The sequence below is a fragment of the Anoplophora glabripennis genome, unplaced genomic scaffold (assembly GCF_000390285.2).
Source record: "Anoplophora glabripennis isolate ALB-LARVAE unplaced genomic scaffold, Agla_2.0 scaffold149, whole genome shotgun sequence".
NCBI classification, from domain to species: Eukaryota; Metazoa; Arthropoda; class Insecta; order Coleoptera; family Cerambycidae; genus Anoplophora; species Anoplophora glabripennis.
The window spans coordinates 939,695-961,529 of record NW_019416248.1 but is presented as its reverse complement, the minus strand read 5'-3'; the positions used below and the strand labels follow the sequence as shown (position 1 = coordinate 961,529).

Below are 21,835 nucleotides of genomic sequence, written 5' to 3'. Positions count from 1 at the left end.
TTTTTGAGGTGATCCGAATATTTCTACTTGCACCTTTTTTGATTAGAAAAAATAGTACGCTACTGACTTTTTGCCCTTTTAATATTTTTTAATCATCCGCCAGTCAATTCTGAATGAAATTGGTCACTTTATATTTATAAATAAAATATATTTTATTGGAAGTTGTGTATTTTTAATTTGTATTGCTACATTATCTAGTAGGCTGCTGTCGATATTTCTAAATAAAATACAGCCATCGAATTCCGAGTCAATATCTTTAAAATCCTTTGAAATAATTAATAAAAATAAGTAAAAAATTAAAATTTAAACACTCTGTATCTCGGGAATGAAGCATATTTCGATCTACGTTTATATGAACTTTTTTTCACAAAATAACCCCTTCAAATATTTGGCACTTATTTACAAACATCCTGTATAAGGTGTCCGGAAGCAAAACTTCAAGAGTGGTACAAATTGTTTGTTTCTTTCGTTACCTTCAAAATATTTGAATGAAATTTGGTCAGAAGATGTTTTAGGTGTGGTCGAATACGAAGACGAGCTATTTTTTTTTTATTTAAACCATATAAGTCACTAGGAACACCTTTTGTTGTCTGCCATGTTTCTTTTGTTGGTAGGTATTTTCAGAAAACGTAAATGTTTTATAATATAGGGAAATATAAAAAATTAATTACTTTGTTCTTAGCTTCCGATTGGGAATATTATACTCATATTTTTACCAACTCTTCAAAAAATAAAATATTTTTTTTCTGAAGGCGGTATGTAACTATGCAAAGAAGCAAGATTGTAATACTTTAACTTGATCCAAATCAGTATATTTTCTCCCAAAGAAGCAATCCTTGAGGTTCAAATTTGGTATTCAGACGAAAAAAATATTTGACCATTTCTTTCCATGTCCATAAAAGTTCCATGACTGCTAAAGAAATTCCCTGATAGTTTCAGATTTTCTGAGATTTCCAGGCTTTTGTACACTCCGAATTAAAAATGGCGGACAATTTCGGTGATGCATGTATTGTGATCTCAAAAACGTCACAAGATTTTTTTGGAAACAAAGAATTTTTAGAATCTGAAAACTTGATCAAGGCAACTATTAGCAAAGAATTTCAATTTGGTGGATATTAAAAGGTGCCAAACTCCAGATTTGAGACATTCTGAAAAATATGTTCCTAGTTCACGTTGATGTCACTGGTTTCAGTCACATCAACAAAATTGTAAGTCTTCTCTAAAACATATGCAGTTAGAGCAGGACAACGCCGTCGTTAAGTGTGCAACAAAATAGTCCATCTCCATTTGTTTTTCCATCTCTTACAATTTCCAAGACCCCAATACATGCATCATCAAAATGGTTTATTACCCCGACCTTCTAATCAGTTCAAAGTGCCCAAAATAATATAAATAATAACAGTTTTGTTCTTCCACAACATCGCCTAAGCATGAACAAAAAAAATAGAGTAGGTCACACAATTCTGTTGTTCCAAGTTGCATCATGCTGTTACATGTTACATCAACATTTAGAAACTTTCAAATTTGATCCAAAAAGCTTTAGACCCTAGAAGAATTGGGTATATCGACCATGTGATTTGATGTTTAAAAAATATACTGAAGCAACGAAACTGACGACAGCTCACAGAAAACGAAACGTAGATTATTATCGTTGTTCATAATCCGACGCAAAACAATGTCCACTTCACAGTATAGTCAAGTCAATCGCGTTATTCCTTTAATCTTAGATGTAAGAAACTAGATCTTTAGTCATCAGTCAGTACTTGTTCTCTTATTTAGTACGTTGTATTTTATTACCGTTAGTGCATTGGAATCTTAATTCCTTCTAAACATTTGTGTCGGTTAATCGTTGAAATGGTATCAAAAATGGTAACGACATCATTTTTATCGAGCAAATCCTTCCGATGTGTGACTTTAAGTCGCGTGGGGCAAGCGACGTCGCGGTTTCCGAAACCAGCCCGAAACTGCCTAAATGGTACAAGACGCCTCTCGAATCACTTCGTTCCGCTTTCGGCGAACGTCCGTTATGTGACGTCGCGGGATGTCGTGGGGCTTCGTATATCACAGAGGATGCGAAGATGAGCGGTCGAGCACATGCCTGACGTGCGGGTAGAGCTGGGTTGCTTGGTTGGCTCGGCCGCCCGTCGTTGGTCACCTGCTGACCACTTCATCCTGGATGTGTATCTGCGGGAAGACAAAGTTCCATTAGTAATGTTAATATTACTGGTCGAAGGGGATATTTATGAAAAGATCGCAAAAGTTCGCAATTTTTCTTCTCCCCAGATCTAGGGAAATTTTGAAAAATGTGGCAACACCTCTAATTGATGTATAACCAGTCGGTAGAGTTTTAGTAACATAAACAAAACCTATTTATAAAATGTAATTACACCATCCCGGAGAGACAACCTAGTTCATGTTGATGTCATTGGTAGACGGGGATATTAAGATCTCAATAGTTCACAATTTACAAATTTTCCCCAGATTTAGGGAAATTTTCAAAAACATGGCAACACCGCCTGAAGGGAACAACGCTTTAGTTGATGTTTGTGTCACTGTTGACAGGGTTTTTGTAATATAAACAAAACTATAATCACTTTTAGTAGTTATTTTAATACCTTTTTATAAAAAGATCTCAAAATTTCAAGTCACAAATTTACTTTCCCAGAATTAGGGAAATTTTGAAGAATGGCAACGCCGCCTTAGAAAGAAGGGGAGGGTTATTGTATATCTATTTTATTATCGTTATTATAATAATATAAAAACAATTTGGGATTTCTTCTTCTGGCGTACATATATTAGTCAAGGGTATATCCATTCACATTTTCTGTATTTTAAATGTTCAATCAAAGGCACTGCAGCGTTTGAGGTTTGCAAAGCAAATTGTATGGCCGCAATTAATGAAACCAATCCGGATTGTGATACCAGACACTGCAAAATTGAAATGGTAACTCATTTATAATTTAATCTTGGTTCAATATTGGAACTACCAGTGGCTGCATAAAGTTACAATGAATTTAATAAACATTTATGCATTTTACTACAGAAAATATTATATTCCCTTTCAAGTAAGCATCATTTCGTTCGTTAAAAGTGATATTCTACTGGGTTATCTCCCTCACAAAACTCTGAAAACCGCCCTTTTACATTAAGTAGTTCTTTCAACTAAGGTTCTTTCCCAAATCCTGCACACAAAGCAATGCTTCTACGGAAATAACTCAAAATATGGTCAGGTTATTCCATTTCTATACAAGGATTTCGTCGTCCATTCCATAAATAGAAAAGGGGTTCGGGCCTTTCACAATTTAAAACCTATTTATCAAAATCAAGTGTATGTAAGCAAAAATCCCGTCCTGTGAGCACACTTAACTGTTTAGTTTTAATGATTACGAAGCTTCATCTTACACTCATTTTCTGAGAGCATGCGGAACTTGTGGAATTAAATAATAGTCAAACTGGTTACTTAGTAAATGTTATTTCGGTCTTTGTAACATTTTAAATGTTCATAAAAAACGTATTTTGGTCTATTACCTACATACTACATTTATTTTTCTGTATGAAATTCGTGTTTTAAGTGGCTGTTTCAAGACACAAAGACAATTTTATATTATTAGCATAAACCAGACGAAGTTATGAAACATTACTGTTAACATAGTTAAAAAGTTTCCTCGTTATAAACTTAATAATCTCTGCATGTGTACCATTACACAACATACACACTCACTGACGGTTCTATCTCGATAATACGTGATTTACATTCTAGTTAATCTTACCAAATCTCCAGATTATAGGGAACCTAGATCTATTACTAATATCTATACAGAATATGTATTCTAGTACAGCTAACATGCCAAGCTGTTGCTGTATTAATTATAAGATTATGCAATAAACCCCAAATGCTTGAATAATGAAGTCACTACGCTATAACAATGATAACCTACTTTTCTATAGAAAAAAATCATATAAAATGTATCCTTCTACTACAGACAAAATGGATTGTAAATTGAAATAAAATCATGATTCTTGTAAAATTGAAAGTATTATTGAATTTAAAACTAAGTATTATTATTGTAAAAAATTACATACACTTCTTCTCCTTAAAATAAATAAAGAGGAAAACGTTATCTAAGTTTGAGAAATGTATTTAGTCAAGATGAAATTTTGAACACGTCAAATAAATTTTTCCATTTTATTAAAATGTACACCCAAAAATATTTAATGATCTGGCATGCAACAAAAAAAGCATGTTTTTAAGACTTTTAACAACGCCACATTTCAAAACATCGATTCCAACCTCACAGCAATGGTAACTGTTGAATATAACCACTACCGTGACGTCACAAGAATAGTGGTCTATCCTATTCAGTAGCATTGTGATTTATTCGGAGAGCAGTGATACAGCTGCTTAAAAGTTCAAACATTTTCATTCCAACGATTGTATTCCGTAAATTTCCAGCTGTTACTGGATACAGATTTAATATAGAGTCCTTAATCTTAACTTTGCTGCAAAACAGACGGTTCGATATACATCTTTCGAAATCTGTTACTGAAAATAAATAACGACTGACACCGAACAGTCACGGAATACTCCTGTCAACTTTAATTATTTTCAGAACAACTGCAGAGGAAAAACGATATATTATTCAAAAGAGTTCAATTATGTTCCCTTTTCTTTTCAGAAATCGAATGAGATCTAGAATAAACAGCTGTTATTTAGATCAGTTATTTCTGCCTCTTGTTATCCTTAAAAAAAGTAATTACATGCCTGCAGGCTTTCTTGAAAATATAAATTATAAGGTAAACTTAGACCCTAGCTTTGCAAAGGCTGGTTCTTTGATCAAAGAAGACTGAAAGCTTTTAATAAAATCTGTACCCTCTAAAATTTATTTCGGCCTTATAATGAAGTAATTAAAACCTTCATAATTAACGTTAAATATTACACAAGTACACTCGGTGTTAAAATATTATTTGAATAGTGACATTAATTTAGTTTCCTTCGACATCCTGTTCTGTCGCTTTATTCGATCGAGCTTATCAAAAAAACGTGTTATGAAACCTATAAATTCGACTTATTCCAAATGTAAGTTGAAAAACACTCCGAACTTTTCAAATTAACTTAGAAAATCTACCCTCCTGCAAAGTTTCTAATTAAACTAAGAGAGTATAAAGACTACCAGATCGAGCTCGATAGTTAGGTTAGTTAAAATTAGGAATTTAATTTTGGCCAACAAGAGAAAAGTTTTATAATTTAGTTTTCTCAATAGTTTTTATTTCATCATTAAATAGTCCAAGTCCCTTCGTTAAAAGTATTGCAAAGGATAAAACAAGACTATACTGCAAAGTTTCATTCACGTAATATCACAGAAAATAATAAGTGCCCGATTTACTTAAGGAGGTATATCGGGTTTACTCAAATGCACAGATGTACTTGAAATTTATATAGCGTATTACCCAGTGCTCCCTCTGTGCGTCATATTTTTTTGAAATTTTTTTTAATCTAGATTTTGAGATATTGTTGTTGAAAATTGTTCATTTTAAAATAGGTTTATATGGCGAAAATGGACGGTGCGGCTCTTTTTTTGCCCATAATTTAAAATAGAGATTAAAAACACGAACAGTGAGTAATAATGTAATTTCTATCACAGAACCTTCAAAATTGCATCCAACATTTTCTTCGATTTGGACGAGAGATGGGCGCGAGTGTCATTTCATTTCTTTAGAACTAAATTAACATAATTCTCGTTGTTTTACCAGTTCACATGATTTACGGATTTTAATTAAAGGATACAAATCTTCGCGAGGATAATACGACATATTTGTTATATATAATAATTATATTGTACATAGTTTACACGCAATACATTTTTGAACGCGTACGCATCTTTAATCGTTGTTAATTAGTCAATATGTATACTATGTGCATATGAGTAGATTTCTTTGCTATATAGATAATGTTTATCGCAAATAATTTCAATTAAATTTAATTTTTTCAAATTGGCAGCGGACTTTAGTCCCATAAGAAAAGCATAGGACTCCCCCTGCGCTCCTCACTTCCCTTGGACCCCGATATACCCCCTTAAGGACAGTACCTAATATACTTTATTTAACACACTTTTAAGTAGAGTGTAATAATTCGGTAACAGTGTTCTTCCCTCTGGTTTTTAATTAATTTTCTGACGCAATTAACGTTTCAATCTAAAATGAATAAGACTTACCTCGCTCAGAATCGCCCAATTGTCGCTTTCGCTGTGTACGTTGAGTCGCAAAGAATGAACTTTGCCTATTCCCTCGTCCGGCACGCCAGTAGCTACGCCCGTGTTGTCGAATTTACCTGCAACAAATAACATCCTGAAAATAACTGAGGCAGAAACACGTGTATCTTTCAGTAAATCAAATACAGAATAATAGTAAAGTAAAGTTTCAAGCATTTCTAGATGTATTAGTTAACTTAAGTAGTATTGACATGACATAAGAAATGAGCTTGGAAATCAAAAATAAGAACAACGAAAAGCTTTTTTCTGGCAAAACCGATTTATTTTATTCAATGCAGCGATTTGCACATGGTATCAAAAAAAAATAATAAATCTTTCCGAAACACCTTGCGATTTCGCTTGGTTAAATCCTAAGTTATGATAATTCGGCTGGGTCTTTCCGGCGAGCGAAAAATAAAGGATAACCCACTCAGAAATATTTCACGACCAACAATTTCCCCTTTCTAAACGAATTCTCGCTAAACAGAGCGGCGTTAGTCGCGTTATATTTGAATTTAATTTCACGTAACGGCTCCCAAACCTCACATGCAGACAACGCAGTGGAAGGAATAAAGAGGACAGTCGCCGTTTACTTTAGATTATATTTCAGCTGATAATTTTTTTATCTTCACCGAAACACTCGGGAGCTGCTTCAGCGGTATGAAATTTAAAACAATGACCTGTGAAATATATGGCATATTCAAATTATTACCCTTGTCGAGGTCAGCATGTAGAAATAAATTTGGGTGTCACGGTTTTTTCCATGTGATTGTGACTATTTGTTTTAACTATAAGAGTTGGAAAATAGTAGATAGTGGTAATAAGGCAGGGAAGTTAATTGTACAGTTAAAGGCGGACATCATTATAGAAGCTATGCGAATCTATCAAGAAATGTGATTGAACGTCGACCTTGATACCTTGCAATTTGTAAACCACAATATTTAAAGCTTTTTTCAATCAAATACTCAGTTATTGTATCGCAAATTTTATTTAAAATTCCGAATATGTTGCCATTAAAATATTTTCGAACTGCGCCCGGATTATTTCTCTTTTAATCTTCAGATCTGTGTAAATACGCGTCCAGGTGGTTCGCATTTAAATCCACTTCATGTGGTACTAAAACTGACGGTATGCGAGAGCTTTAATAGGATAAAAAGCCCTGAATTCGAGCGAGTACGATAAAAAAGGGGATAAAAAATTCTGATTATGGCTCGGCCTTCATTATTCGATGTTTATGTACGGGCAACGCTTTTGAGCATTTCATTATTTGTTTGTGCTAATTGCGGACGGGTTTTTGAATCAATGAATGAAAGCGACAAAGGCACAGAAATTTTTAAAGTAAAGCAGCAAAAATATGAAACACGTTTTCGTGGATAACAACCTAAAAATCTAAAAAGGGATGATTAATAGTTATTTGATTTATTATAGGTTTATTATTTTTTCATAGTGAAATAAAGTTACTATATTCTACTAGTTGGTAAAGAATCACTTTCGACGGGTCAGATGTGTGGATAAAAGTCCGATTATAAGGTGGCTGTGGATAAAATAGATTTTTTCAGCATGTGAAATATATGAAACTAAAAAATTTCACATTACAATTGTTACACAATTACACACGAACTGTAATTGTATTTCACAGACTCCATTTAATAATTATGATGAATGGAATCTGTTCTGTAATGACTCTAATTTTGAAACATGAAACCCAGATGCAGCGAAATACCAATAAAAGTACGATGTTTTGCAGCCTTTCAACTGAATTAATATTGACAGGATAATTAAACCGTTTTAAAGCTTCTAAAAGCTCCTTCAAGTAAGCTTTTAGGGCCGCATTTTAATTGCCAAATCACGGTTAAACCTCATTTACTTTTTACACTTCTCTGGAAGACTGACATTAAAATTTTTTTATAGTTTTTCTTCCCCCTGTTAGTCTAGTAAAATATGCTCCCCGTTAAAATCGTCATGCTTTCTTAAGAATTTATCTACAATAATTGGTTGCTTGCAGTTCTTAATACTTTGTCGAAGATTGTTAAAATGTTTAAAGGTTTTCAAATGGCAATCTGTTAAGTGCATGGTATCAGGAAATTGACGATAAATTTCACATTCTTTCGAAACTGTTAAGGAAGGCCGATTTACGACAAATTTTATTCGACAGTTTAAAGGAAGTCGTTACTCATCGAATAAAGATGATTTATGAGAGATAATTACACAACTAGGAACAACTTTATATTCTAATTTATATTTACTGCTTTCCAATAACATTTTTGTTTTAAATTATTTCATATCCACAATAATATTTACCCGTATTCTCATACCACGACTTTATTTAATTTTTATAAAATATTTATTAAATTAATTTGGTGTATTATGATTTAATAAAATTAAAACCATAGGACCAACATGTTAATATGTGATAGATGTGTTATTTAATGTAAAAGTCTTTATTTCTATCCATATCGATAAAATATGCATCCAGGTGGATTCAAAGTTCAATCCACTCCACGAACCACTAAACCGAATAGTGCATAGGCTTTTTAATAGGGATTAAAAGGCTCCAAATTGGTGCACAAACCCATAAAACGGGGTGAAAAACTCCTATTACCGTGAAACCTTCGTTATTTGCTGTTTATGTTTCTGCAGCCTCTTTTGCATTACAGTATTTGCCCGGGTAAATTGCAGATTTTCAGTGGTGGAATGAAAATAATTAGGTACGCGTTTAAAAAACGGGTAAATACAAAACTTGTGGATATTTTATTTTAATTATTTTTAATAATAGTGTGGGGAAATATGGTCAAAAGAGGTTCTGTTCCAAATCAACTTTTTGTATAACATTTGCCAGTTTGTAAATAAAATTCAACCTTTTGAATATCTACAGGGTGATTTCATTGTAAATACAGAAATTGCAGGACTAGATTCATTAACAAAAAATAAGTAGAGTTTACTTTATAAACTTTTTTCCTGCGCGACTCGGTATTCGAGATACAGGGTGTGAAGTTTACAAGTTACAATAACTTGTAAAAAATGCAGTGGCGTAGGTTTTTTTTATAAAAAAGGAGATGACCCCAGTTGTACACCACTGGTTGTACCTTTAGAGCTCATATTTTAGGGAATGTAAGGCCTACTGTCATAGATTATCTGTACTAAATTTTATTGAGATCGGGTAATAGATTCCGGAGATATAAACAAAAAAATATATTTTTTTGACGACTTGTATCTCTAAAACTTGGCTATTCCAGACCAATGTGTATAAGGCAAACATATCTTATTTTAAAGAGATCTATTTACCCTTGAAGTTTCCTGCACAAAATTTGGACCATCCTGTATACAGGGTGACTTCACTTTAAATACAGAAACTGAATAGATTAGTTGCCTATAGGTATCAATTTCGTCGAGAGTACCCACCAAGAGGAACATTTCCAGATATTTTGTTCGTCTTAAAATAACGTTTAATTGGATACAAAATAGAAGTGTGGAAATTTTATCTTAATACAGATCAAGATACATATCGCAACATAATTAATTTTGCTCAAAAACAGAGAATATCAAATATTGAAGGAAAAAAGTAAAAGGAGAGATTTATTTCCTTAATTTTCAAAGAGGAACCACTTCGCCATTTGGGTGTCCCCGAAAGGTTTGTACCAATTCTACCAAAAATTCTCGACGTGAAAATAGATCGACCTGCCTTATCTTACCTTAGTACAAAACTATGTTTGAACTTTTTTGCTAAGATTAATAGTTTTTTTACAATAACACGTACAACGAAAAATGACGAATTTTTGACCTATTTGTTGATAAAAAACAATGACGCTATCCTTTTTTCATGACCCATTTGATGAGACGCCTTTTGTATTATCATTCCTAAGACTTTCCAACAATAAAATCACACCCAGTAGTTAAAAAATTTCAAAATGTTTCCTTTCCTGGTCTATATCAAAGAGCTAGTTAGTAGGTATCAGTTTTCGAAGACATTTATATTTGAAATCGTATTTATAGTTGATCTACTAATCGTTGGGTGAAAATTTTCATCTATGCACCCTTAATAGAGCATCAAAATCATATATCCATTTAGTTTCTACACTAACAGCACGACAAAAACATTTCACACTATTTCCTGAACGACCGCCATAAGCGAAAAAAAAAACGGAACTTTACAAGACGATCGACTTCCCGGCACGTTTCCCAAAACCACCAGCACCCCACGACGCTTGTAAAGAAGCGGACGCTCCTCTTCGTCCGGAGAAGCACCAAACGAATGATATTATGACTCCGTAAATAAATTAGGACGGCTGCCAAAAAAAATGATAGGTACATCCAAAAATAAATTGCAAGGTTCTGTTCTCGAGGCATTTAGTGAGAACGCTCCTCGCGACATGAAGGTTGATTCCGAGTTGATGTTCGAGTGTTTGATATACATCAACGCCTACTATTACCCTGTGTTCGCATCGTGCGAGTCTATCATGGCTCTGGCGAAGTACATAAGTCCGCTGAGGGACACTCCGAATATAGGGCAAGACGCCGCCGTGTGCTTCACCAGGTTGTTCGTGGAGGTACTGAAGCTGGTGGTGTTCAATAGGTACAAGGATAAGAGTAAAAGTAAGTATGGCACACTGTTTCGGTTGTTTTACAGACATTTTTTTTAATTAAAGGACATCTATTATAGGCCAAGCGGTATCTGTTTTGGCTTGGGCGAATCGTATATCCACGGAGATTTTTGGCTTTTTGGCTTTCAAATATCACTAGAAATGAAAATTTTTCTATGAGCATAAAAAAAAACGTGGGCTTAACTTTTGACGGCACAATATGTTAAAAAAATTGGAAAAATGTCATCTTTTTCTTCCTATTTAATTATGTATCTTTTTAAGAGTTGATTTTAGGCGAAAATGGAAGAGGAAAAAAATGTTTGTAATTAAATTTTTTATAATACATGACTGGTTACAAATCGAATGAATCATGATTATTATGGTAAAAATCGAAAAAATCACAAAAATGGGGTTAAAAAACAATACTTTTTAGGGAATTTTTTTGGTGTATTTAAATTGGGTGTAGGACCTTTATACTTGGCTCAAGAAAACTTCATGTTATGTAGAATCATCACACCAAATTTCATCAAAATCGGTTCAATATATTTTGCATAATAATTTTGCAATTCAGATTAAAAAACGCAACTAATTGATCAATCGATCTGTTTTTTTTTTAAAGAAACGTTTTTCCAAGAACTTTTAAAACCTGGTTTAAAAAATTTGATTTGAATAAATATTCACAAAGTTCTAATTGTTTATAAAGTACAAAAATTCGACCAATGTTTAAACAAGCGCCAGAGCTCTCCTAATTGACGGATTCGAATTTTTCAAAAAATGTTTGAAAGCCTTAGAGCCCTTCTATATGTGATTAAATTTTCAAGTATGTACGGGCCTTGGTTTTTGCTGTGTAAAATTTTGAAAATTTGCAATTTTTTTTTTAATCTGGATTGCAAAATTATAATGCAAAATCTATCGAACCGATTTTGATGAAATTTGGTGTGATGATTCTACATAACATGAAGATTTCTTGAGCCAAGTTTAAAGGTCCTACACCCAATTTAAATACACCAAAAAAATTCCCTAAAAAGTATTGTTTTTTAACCCCATTTTTGTGATTTTTTCGATTTTACCATAATAATCATGATTCATTCGATTTGTAAGAAGTTAAATCATTCATCAGCTATCCCACCTATACCAGATTCATGGAATTAATAAGTTCTGAACCAGGACATTCTGCTGACGAATGATCCTAGCCTTATACTGTGTTACACCTTTGCTAATCACCAGTAATTTCTTTATTTTTTAGAGTTGGTAACGGCGTTTGCTGTTCTTATGACAAGCGTAACGATAGCTACGATCTTCTACACGTTACTGATACAAGATCCTGCCATCAAATTGGAAAAAGTGTTGTCTTCCTTAACGATAATATTGACTGTATTTGAAGTTGCATTTGGGACTCTATTTTTATTATCGTGTTACAAAAGAGTGGAATATTATTAAACCTAATAAGAAGTTTTCTTATAGACTTTAAGCATCTGTACTATGCTTATAATATTTTAAGTTACTGTAACGGTTTGTAAAATTAAGGATTAAGGGAAATATATTTCATGAAATTTATGATTATTTTGTTACAAACATTTGTAGTGTATGAATAAAGAAATTAGATATTATTTGATGATTCGATTCGACGTTCATGTTTTTTTAGTACACCCTGTAAGACCAAAGAGACTCCAGTGTTGCTTTATAAATAGCCATAAAGTAACAGTAAGTAGAGGAAATCACTGGGGAGTTGTGTTATTAATATCAAATAAGTATTGTATTATTTCCAATGGTAATTAGTTGTTCCAAGAAACGTAAAAGCGACGGATGATGGCATGCTATGATCTGGATTAAGTGCTTTGACTCGTTAAGTTGTTATCTTGGGAATTGGCGAGCAAGGCCGCTCATTACTATCTTCCGGTTACGCAACGCAAGTAAAAATGAAAATGTATGGAAATTTAACATTTTTGCAACCGGCGTTAACTGTTCCGATAAATATATTCCGTTCGCCGCTTTAGTATATCCGCTAGTCGGAATTAGCGGGTGTGGACTACTGTTCATCGGTAATGTGGCGTATACAGACTTCTCAAAGTTCCGGTGTACCTCAAGGATCCAACCTTGGCCACACCTTTTTATTTTGTTTATTAACGATCTATTTCTAACACTAAAATCTAGTCATTTGTTTTCCGCCGTTGATATAAATCTATTTTTACACATACATTCTATTAATCATTACTTAAACTTACAGAAATGCGTAGATTTATTTGAGGAAAGGAGTTTGGAAACCAGTTATCAATTAAAGTTGATGAATAGTTCTTTTGGTGATGTATTATTGTTATTATTACGTTTGCGAAACGTCCAAAAGCAATAAAGAGTTTCACATTGGTTTAGTTTAAAGAGTTTAAGTGCATGCCAAATATGGAACACAATGTTCCTAAAAACAGATGTTACAACGCTTTACGACCCAACTTTTTACTCTAACCAAATAATTTAAATCTTGAGATGCGTTCTCACAGAAGCTTGGAACTCGAGGAAACGTATTTATGTACAAAAGGGTTGGTAAAGGAATTATAAAGTTTGTATAGCTGCGAAAGAGACCCTCTGCAAAGATATTAAATGGGTTTTCTGGAGATATTTCGCGTTTCCGGGAAAAAATTAGAGTCTAAGTTGTTTATATCATTAAATACTTTCTCGCTTAAGTGTTTTAATAAATATTAAACTCGGTAAACTGCGTCAGATACGGAGGAAAGTTTATTTAGTCTTAACGAATTAGGTTTTTGACAAATGAATGTTGGTTATACCAAGATCTAGAATCATAATTAGTGCAAAAAATTCAGCCAAAACATCTAAAAAGTTATGAGCCCTAAAAAATTTGTGAAGATTGTAAAAATGAATTATAAGGTAGGGAGAGTGTGTAGCTGAGAGTGTGCGTAAATTATGTGAAATTTTCGGTACAAGTAGTGATAATTAATTACAAAAATAATGGACTCAAACACCCAGACGTAGATGCCGAACGAATAATTTTTCAACCAATCTACGTACACTGTACAATAACTGGAAGCGTATATTCATATAACAATCTCATTAAAACTAACTTTTGTTCGCTTTGTTTCCGTTGTTCGCGAACCATATCCTCGGCGAGAGAGAAAGGGGATGCTTAAATAACGTTTTGTCTACGTACATAAAGCTTTATTAGAATCAGATTATCCGCTTCATTAGAACTAATTGCAGCGGAACCGTCTGGAGCTTGTAAAGCAACGGGATGTGTAGGGCACAACGTCGACCCAGAGGAAGTCCGCCACTATTATTCTAGCCTGAAGTAACGAACATACTCAGTATTTCAAAGTTTCAATAACAAGAGTGTAAAAGAAAACTAACATGCACCCTGCGTACAATTCTGAAGTCTTTTCTTCATAATCCTTGATTCGATAGAGCAAATTCTATACCTACGTCGCAATATTATTTGAAAAGGCCCTACAAAGAAACCGAATTTATCCAATACGGAACCCCTCCACGGAAGGAGTCACTGTTTCGTAAGCAGTATCTGCCGAATCAGCAGGACGTATTTGTTCCATTATTTAGACGTCTTGAATTTTTATTTCTAGAAAACTTGTCTACCCCAGACACTGATGTCGTGTGGAGAGACATTTAGAGACGTATTACAAATAAATTGGATGTTTCTCGAGCTTCCCAGGGAGAGCTAGAGCCACATTTGTATTAATACTACAGGCGATGACAAGAGCTACTTGTTACATGCGAAGATTGTATAAATTTCGTATTTTCTGAAAAGCTTATTGTGTTCTTGATTTGTTCTTAGTCAAACTAAGTAATTGTCTGCATTGCATTTTATCAGTTTCAAACCTTTAAATAAAATGTCTAAAGGGTACTCAATGTCTCGAAACATTTCTACAGAACCTCAGGTAAGTTGTGGTCCAACGAAAAAAGTTCAGCTTAAGACTAGACCAGGGCGGGTCTGTCGAAATATCACACTTCTTGATGTAAAAGGGGCAAGCTAATTTTTGCTGAAATGTGCAACTCACATAATAAAAATCCCTAGATCTGGTCGAGGTCCGGAACATTTTCAAAATTGCAAAAACGTTTAAAAAATTTAAAAAAATACCTATTATATTCGAGTTTTTTGCTTATATCTTGGAACCTATGCATTTTGGAATAATATTGAAGAGGAAAAAAAGTTTAAGAATTGAATTTTGCACAATATACTGCATATTAAAAATGTTTAAATTTATTACCGATGTTGCAAAATAGCAATAATTAACGAAAAAAAGGGAAAATAATCAACATTTTTGCAATTTTGAAAATGTACCGGACCTCGCCCAGATCTAGGAACTTACACTTTTATTATGTGAATTGTACTGAAGGTAATCCAGAAAAAATATTGTGAAAAATGTCTAGACATCAATATTACAAATACAGTGTATTTTTGTGTGTTTCTTTTCAAATTTTGCGTGATATTATAAAAACGTGTAGGTATGAAAGTCAAGAAAGAGTTGACATGGTTAGAGCCTACTTTATGTCAGGACAAAACGATGCTGATGCAAGAAGACGATATCAGATGTATTATCGCGACAGGCAAGTACCAAATAAGAAAGATCTTTATAAGATTGGTCCAATATTCAACAAATTATTCACAACTTGAATCTTAACAGCTCTGACAGCTACCGAGGCAAAATATAATATCTGTTACGTGACTCACCCACAACAATATAACCGTCACTTGTCACGTTCAAAGAATTGCCGTACTGATTGGATTCCACAGGCAGCACTTCGACGGTCGTGTTGTAGAATTTATCGGAGGGATGTTCCGCATTGCCGCTCTTGAAGTAGAACCTGCAACAGAAGCGATAAAGTGAAATATACAAGGCGTTAGTGGAATAGCGTTACTCAGGTATGAATAAAAGTTACCGCGACTTATGTCTACTTCAGAATAAAGTGTAAAATTATCAGCAAACAAAAGACTTCAGGAAAATCGTTAATAAAACCTTCAGCTAACGTGAGACCTAAATTGGAACCTTGTGGAACGCCCAGTGTTGCACAAAAAGACCTCGAACTGAAGTTTTTGATGTTTGATCATAAATTGTCTGTAGTTTTAAGTGCGAGTGAAAAGTTTAATAATTGTTTCTGTAAAAATGAAGCACAAGGCATTAGACGAAGAATGATAAATTGAAGGAAACGTTTTCTTTCTTTCGGAATTATTGCGGGAACTGGGAAAACTGGTAAGCATCACCATTTAAGCTCCCATAATTACCCCAATTAATTTATAAAAAACGAGCCCAGCGTGGGCTTTTCCATTACACTCATCCACTTACAAGTTTCACAAAACCCGATTTTTTTTCTCTCTCCGGATTATGCCGCACAAATATTAACTGGAGGATTTGAATCGGCCGCCTCGTGTGGCAGATGTTGTAAGCGAATAAGGAGAAAATGAAATATTTCCAAGTATAATAAGAACGCGACGAGTTTGGAAACGGAATAAGCTCGAATTTATATTTATATTTATATTTATTTCCTTTCCATAAAACAAGAACGGAGTTTTTTAAATTGACGATAAATACTCATATTTCTTGCCGTCTGGAAACGACACAACAACAACAACAAGGAAAATAACCATAATATTTTGAGTAGCTTGGGGGAAATCTTATCCGATTAGTACCATTCAACGTTTTATAAAAGAACAGTGTTTTCTTTTAAATCAGTAAGTATGCATAATTTAAACAATTACTTCTAAACTGAAGCAGAATATAGAGATAGAAAATTTTAAACGTATTTACACTTCATGACACTATCCAACATGTGATTTCGTAGGTACAACATCAGCACACATTTATTTCCAATGGAGAAAGATGTCTGGATGTTTTGGCAACGCTAGCAAGCCTAGCGGCCTAGCTTTGACATGAAAACAATAAGAAAGCTAATGAATTAGCCAAAATAGGTCATCTACAACCCTGGAGAGACTCACGCTTTTCAGAATATTGATAGTTATTATGGCATTCTTGGAGGAATGAGCCGAAAGACAATCGTAGGAGTTGATCAAAAGAGTTGAAGATCAATAAGAGTAAAGTTGAAAGGTGATAAAGAGATTAAATAAGAGGTGTACTATATTCTCAAAAGATGGAGGATTGTATAGAAAAATATGCATATTGTTGGGACCTTCCCATTGTATGGGAAAGGGACATACATTTGTCTCATACAAAAAAAAGGGAAATCACAATTACATCAGGGCGGATCTGTTTTGAGGTGGATGTGAGAGGGAACAAGCAAATTTTTTCTGGATTACCTTCAGTATAACTCACATAATAAAAGTGTAGATCCCTAGATAAAAAACTCGAACAAAATAGGTATTTTATAAACACTTTTGCAATTTTGAAAATGTTCCGAACCTCGCCCAGATCTAGGGATCTACACTTTTATTATGTGAGTTGTACTGAATGTATTCCTACCTCTTACATCCAAGAACTGTGATATTTCGACAGATCCACCCTATATGGTGAATCTAATTGTAGAGACACTTATTTACTCCGCAATTTCTAGAAAATTTTTGAAACTTTATTTATATTATTCCACGAAACAGTTTATTTTGTCACATGAGAATGGCTTCATTCAAATAGAAAGAACAGTATTTAACTTGGTTGTGTTCTGGAAATATGTTCCTGGGATTTTGAAAAATAGAACACAGGACGATTATTTATACAGTTTTCCAAAAAGCATTTGATCAGAAGTCATTAAAGAAACCTTCTGCTTAAGTGACAGACAATTATGATTGTTATATCAGATATCAAAATTTCGTTTCGACGTCGATTTCTCCTACATCGGGTGTTCCACGAGGTTCCAATTTAGGTCCCATTATTAATTTCAATTTTTACTAACGATTTTCCTGAAGTCATTACTTGTGAGTCTTTGCTATTTGCTGATGATTTTAATCTTTGAAGTCAATCCTATAGATGGATATACGCAAATCATCTTCAAGAATGCACCAATTGCCTTCATGGTGAAAGTAAGTAAATATAAAACAAAAATCAGTTGCTTGCATGACACTTTATAACCACAAATCGCTTTTTCGTGGTAAATCGAATGCGCTATCTTAAGCTACAAGTCGCGCGATGTAAAAATCAGTGTAGGTATTTGAAAAAAAAGTAAATCTGAGAATAATTACCTTTTAATGGTTATCGGAGTGGCGAACTTAAAGACGAGCTGATCTCCCGGCTGCGGAAGGAGACCCCAGAAAAACGTTTCTCCCAGATAGGCCCTTTCTAACGTGTACTGCTTGTAGTGCTTGATACCGGAGACGATCTCCGCCTCTGGGTTGCTGTGGGGAAAAAAGAGGGCGACTTTACCGAACTGCTTGTCCTGGAAATAGAAAAAGTCCCGTTGAAATATCTTGCGGCGGATTCCGAGCGGTGTGACGGTGTCTAAAAATAACTTTTAAAATACGAAAACTCTGGTTGTCATCGTGTTAACAAGTTTAAGATTCAATTTCCTGACAGCAGTTCATATTCAACGTATCAAATTGTACAAAAAAGGACATCCAAGTAAAAATTAATATTTCAAGAACTATGATTTTCATAAATCTGCCAGTGGCGTAGACACGGAAAAGTCAGAACCATTCTTAACGCTGGAAATAGTTTGTTTCCGAGAGTGTTCATATTTTAATTTTTTATTTATTTTTATTAATTATTTCAAAGAGTTTTAAAGATAGTGAGTCGAAATTTGAAGAACGCTTTGGAGGGATAAATGTGCATTTTTTGGGGTGATCCGAATAGTTTTACTTGCACCAGTGGCGTTCGTGCGAGAATGCCACAACCTTTTTAATAAAAAAATGGTACGCCACCGACATTTCCCCGTTTTGATATTTTTTTTTAAATTCACCATCAATTCTGAATGAAATTGGTTTCCTCAATTTCTTTCGTAGCATGCACCGTTTTTGAGGAAAAAAATAAAACATATTTTATTGCAAGTTGTGTATTTTTAATTTGTATTGATAGTTGATACATTATCTAGAAAGTTGCTGTCAATATTTCTAAATAAAATGCAACCATCAAATTTCGAGTCAATATCTTTAAAACTCTTTCAAATAATTAATAAAAATAAATAACCTACGATCTACGTTTATATGATTTTTTTTCACAAAATAACTTCAGCAACTACCCCCTAAAATATTTCGCACTTGTTTACAAACACCTTGTATAAGTATTTTTACTTATCTGTGCTTGAGAAATGTTCACACAAAGTTGTGCAGTTCCTTGCGAGTTTAAAAAGTATATAATTTATCTTTTAAAATTACTATGTCCTAAGGGCATATTCTTCGCAGATTCATACACGAAGAAAGACATCTAAACTTTAACTTTGAGGATAAGAAAAGTTAAAGTCCATATATTGTCCAGGGAATATTTTACAACTGGAAAGGCTTGACGACGTCTACAATTTTTTTTATCGTAAACATCTATAAATCTATATCTATAAATCTTTGATATAAAAATTGACGTAGTATTTCTGGATTGGGAAACTTTGTGTTCAGTTTTCCTTTTTTTTTCGTTTATGAAAGATGATGACGTCCTTAATACGGATAAAAAAAATGTTGGATATGTACAGGGTGAGACAGGGCCGGTTTTTGGGCTGAAATATCAGAATTTTTTTTTTTTTAGTACCTACTAGCAATACTGAATCGTTTCTACCCTAAACGGACCAACCCCCTCACCCTCCTTTCCCTTTCCACCCCCTTAAATGCCGAGAAAACCATCGCTTATTATTAGAGGAATCTTTATCTTTAAAGATTAGAGCTTAGAGATGCGAAAGACATTCAATTCCTATGAATCTTACACATGAAGAGTTTTTTGAGTCGCTGATCACGAACCTGATCTCAGAATCACGAAATTCAAAATGGCGGATCTAATATGGCGGACAAGAAAATTGAAGTGTCTTCAAAATGCATGAATTTTGTTTGTAGTGGGGTATTTGGGTCTGTGATTACGAATGTGGACTATGAATCACGAAATTCAAAATGGCGGCTTCAATATGGCGGACAAAAAAATTAAAATGTCTTTACAATTCATGAATTTTTGTGCAGCGGTGTTTTTTGGGTCTCTGAATACGAATCTGAAGGCAGAATTATGAATTTCAAAATGGCGTATTCCATATGGAGGCCAAAAAAATTAAAAAGATCTTCATAATCCTCAAATATTTATAGAAACTTTCTTGGATCACTGATTACAATTATGAATTCAGAATCACGGAATTCAAAGCGGCTAATCAAATATGCACAAACATGGATGATTTTTTCTTTTTCGTTTTATTCAATGTAAATGTGTGTCATCTCATTTAAGGGGGTGGAAGGGGAAAGGAGGGTGAGGGGGTTGGTCCGTTTAGGGTGGAACGATTCAGTATTGCTAATAGGTACTAAAAAATTTTTTTAGATTTTTTCAGCCAAGAATAAATTAGGCTAAAACCGGCCTTAGGGCCCTCCTCCATTTTGATGCTATATTTGTCTAAATTTTTTAAAATACTTGTTTCCATGTACCATGACCACTATGTCCAACTCATAGTGCGCCACTTTTAAACTTCTTCGAAACAAGTACGACTAAACATTTGATGAGAATCCACAAAAAAGTAACAATTAAGTTGAACTCCCGAAACACTTATCACGTTTCTTCCAGCATTAATACATCCAGGCAAAGACATATTTCACCGTCGATCGAGTTTTACTCAGGACCGACAAAAGTAGACGTAAACCAGCTCAAGCGGAACCATTTCCCAACGAAATGCTCGTGGAACATGTGAGAGATGGATAAAACACAATTTCCTTGACACCCCATTGAATTTTAAGCACGGCGATATTATGGAAGTTCTCATATTCATCACTGCAATAAAGGCGAAAACTTTCCGTCGTCAACAGAGACGTTTCGTCAAATGAATATGTATTAACTCTCAAGCATGTGGGAACAGAAAGCGCTTGCTACAAACGCCACTCTAGGTCCTAGACACATCCAGGAAGTTGCGCTTGATGTTTAATAATTTATTCGTAGATTAAAACGTCGCACCAGGACGGAGTTTTAACGAATAAAGTTTGTTATTTACGCTGTGAGGTCCGTCGCTCTATTTGCAAGTTTTATGGGGGAGGTGCGAAATAAATTTAAGTTTCAGTCGATTTGCATGATGCAAAACTGGTGCTGTGGGCGGTTTTGTTGCGGATCCAAAGGTATATTCGTTGCAATTTTTAACCTGGCAGAGTTGAAACAACAATTATTCCTTTCTTCACAGAAATCAGACACAACAAGTTTCAGTAAGTTCCCTCTCGTTACCATGAGAATAACCTACGAGTCCATCTCTCCTGTTGAATTATTTATTTATTTATTCAGCTATTATTATCCTCTGCAACTGAGGAAATAAACAAATGAGATGTTTTTGCATCCGCTGTTTAAAGCAATTACGCTGCTGAGTAAATTAAAATAAATTTGCATTTGTACTCTTTCAGAAGAAATAAAAATCTGTGTACAAGTTCATTCCAGCCATACATTAATTATATGCTTAGAGGGCAATGAAAATTCAACAGTATAAAGTCTTCGCTTTAATCTAGATACAAGGCGAGGCGAATATAGTGCTAGCGTGGGAATCACAAATTAGAGCTCTTTTGAAAGGCATGATATACTGCCTGACAAATAAGGCCACCCTATAAGGCTAGAAGGCGGAAAAATGAATACGTCTGTTTAGAAATGAAAGAGAGTAATAAAAGCTTATTATGTATGCAAATAGTAAATAAATGTAGTACTGGTGCTTATATTCAATATTTTTATATTATGTATTATCGGTATAGATGAGGTGTACTTTTAAAAAAACTTTGTGTGACTGGTTTGTACTAAATTGTAGCAGGCAGCTAAAATTTAATACCCCGACAATCCGTTTTTGTCTATGCCGCTTCAATTTCTCGGTCCATTTCTCTTATAAGTAAACAATATAAAAACAGCATTTCAAAACATGAGGCTACTTTAAGCATCATAACCGGGTTAAGAGGGTTTT

General features: G+C 33.9%; 2 protein-coding genes across 2 annotated transcripts in view; one reads left to right on the top strand and one right to left on the bottom strand.

Moving 5' to 3' along the window:
• Positions 1–354: 354 nt before the first annotated feature.
• LOC108911728 (alpha-1,3-mannosyl-glycoprotein 4-beta-N-acetylglucosaminyltransferase B) overlaps positions 355–21,835 on the bottom strand; it is a 106,224-nt gene continuing 84,743 nt past the window's right edge. Inside the window, exons 8-11 of the mRNA XM_018716729.1 lie at positions 17,979–18,172; positions 15,522–15,655; positions 6,213–6,328; positions 355–2,184 (exon numbers count right to left, since the gene is read on the bottom strand). Coding sequence (XP_018572245.1) covers positions 2,152–2,184; positions 6,213–6,328; positions 15,522–15,655; positions 17,979–18,172 — 477 coding nt within the window. The 3' untranslated portion in view covers positions 355–2,151. The remainder of the gene's footprint in view (positions 2,185–6,212; positions 6,329–15,521; positions 15,656–17,978; positions 18,173–21,835) is intronic.
• Positions 10,608–12,413, top strand: LOC108911729. Its single transcript, XM_018716730.1, has 2 exons — positions 10,608–10,841; positions 12,075–12,413. The coding sequence occupies exons 1-2, from the start codon at positions 10,619–10,621 to the stop codon at positions 12,266–12,268; spliced, it is 417 nt and encodes a 138-aa protein (XP_018572246.1). The 5' UTR covers positions 10,608–10,618; the 3' UTR covers positions 12,269–12,413.

What these genes read in the sequence shown, in the direction of transcription:
- LOC108911729 (XM_018716730.1), top strand. Translation starts at nt 10,619, where the DNA reads ATGAAGGTTGATTCCGAGTTGATGTTCGAGTGTTTGATATACATCAAC. An exon ending in GTACAAGGATAAGAGTAAAA is followed by an intron (nt 10,842 to 12,074) that starts GTAAGTATGGCA and finishes TTTATTTTTTAG; the next exon opens with AGTTGGTAACGGCGTTTGCT.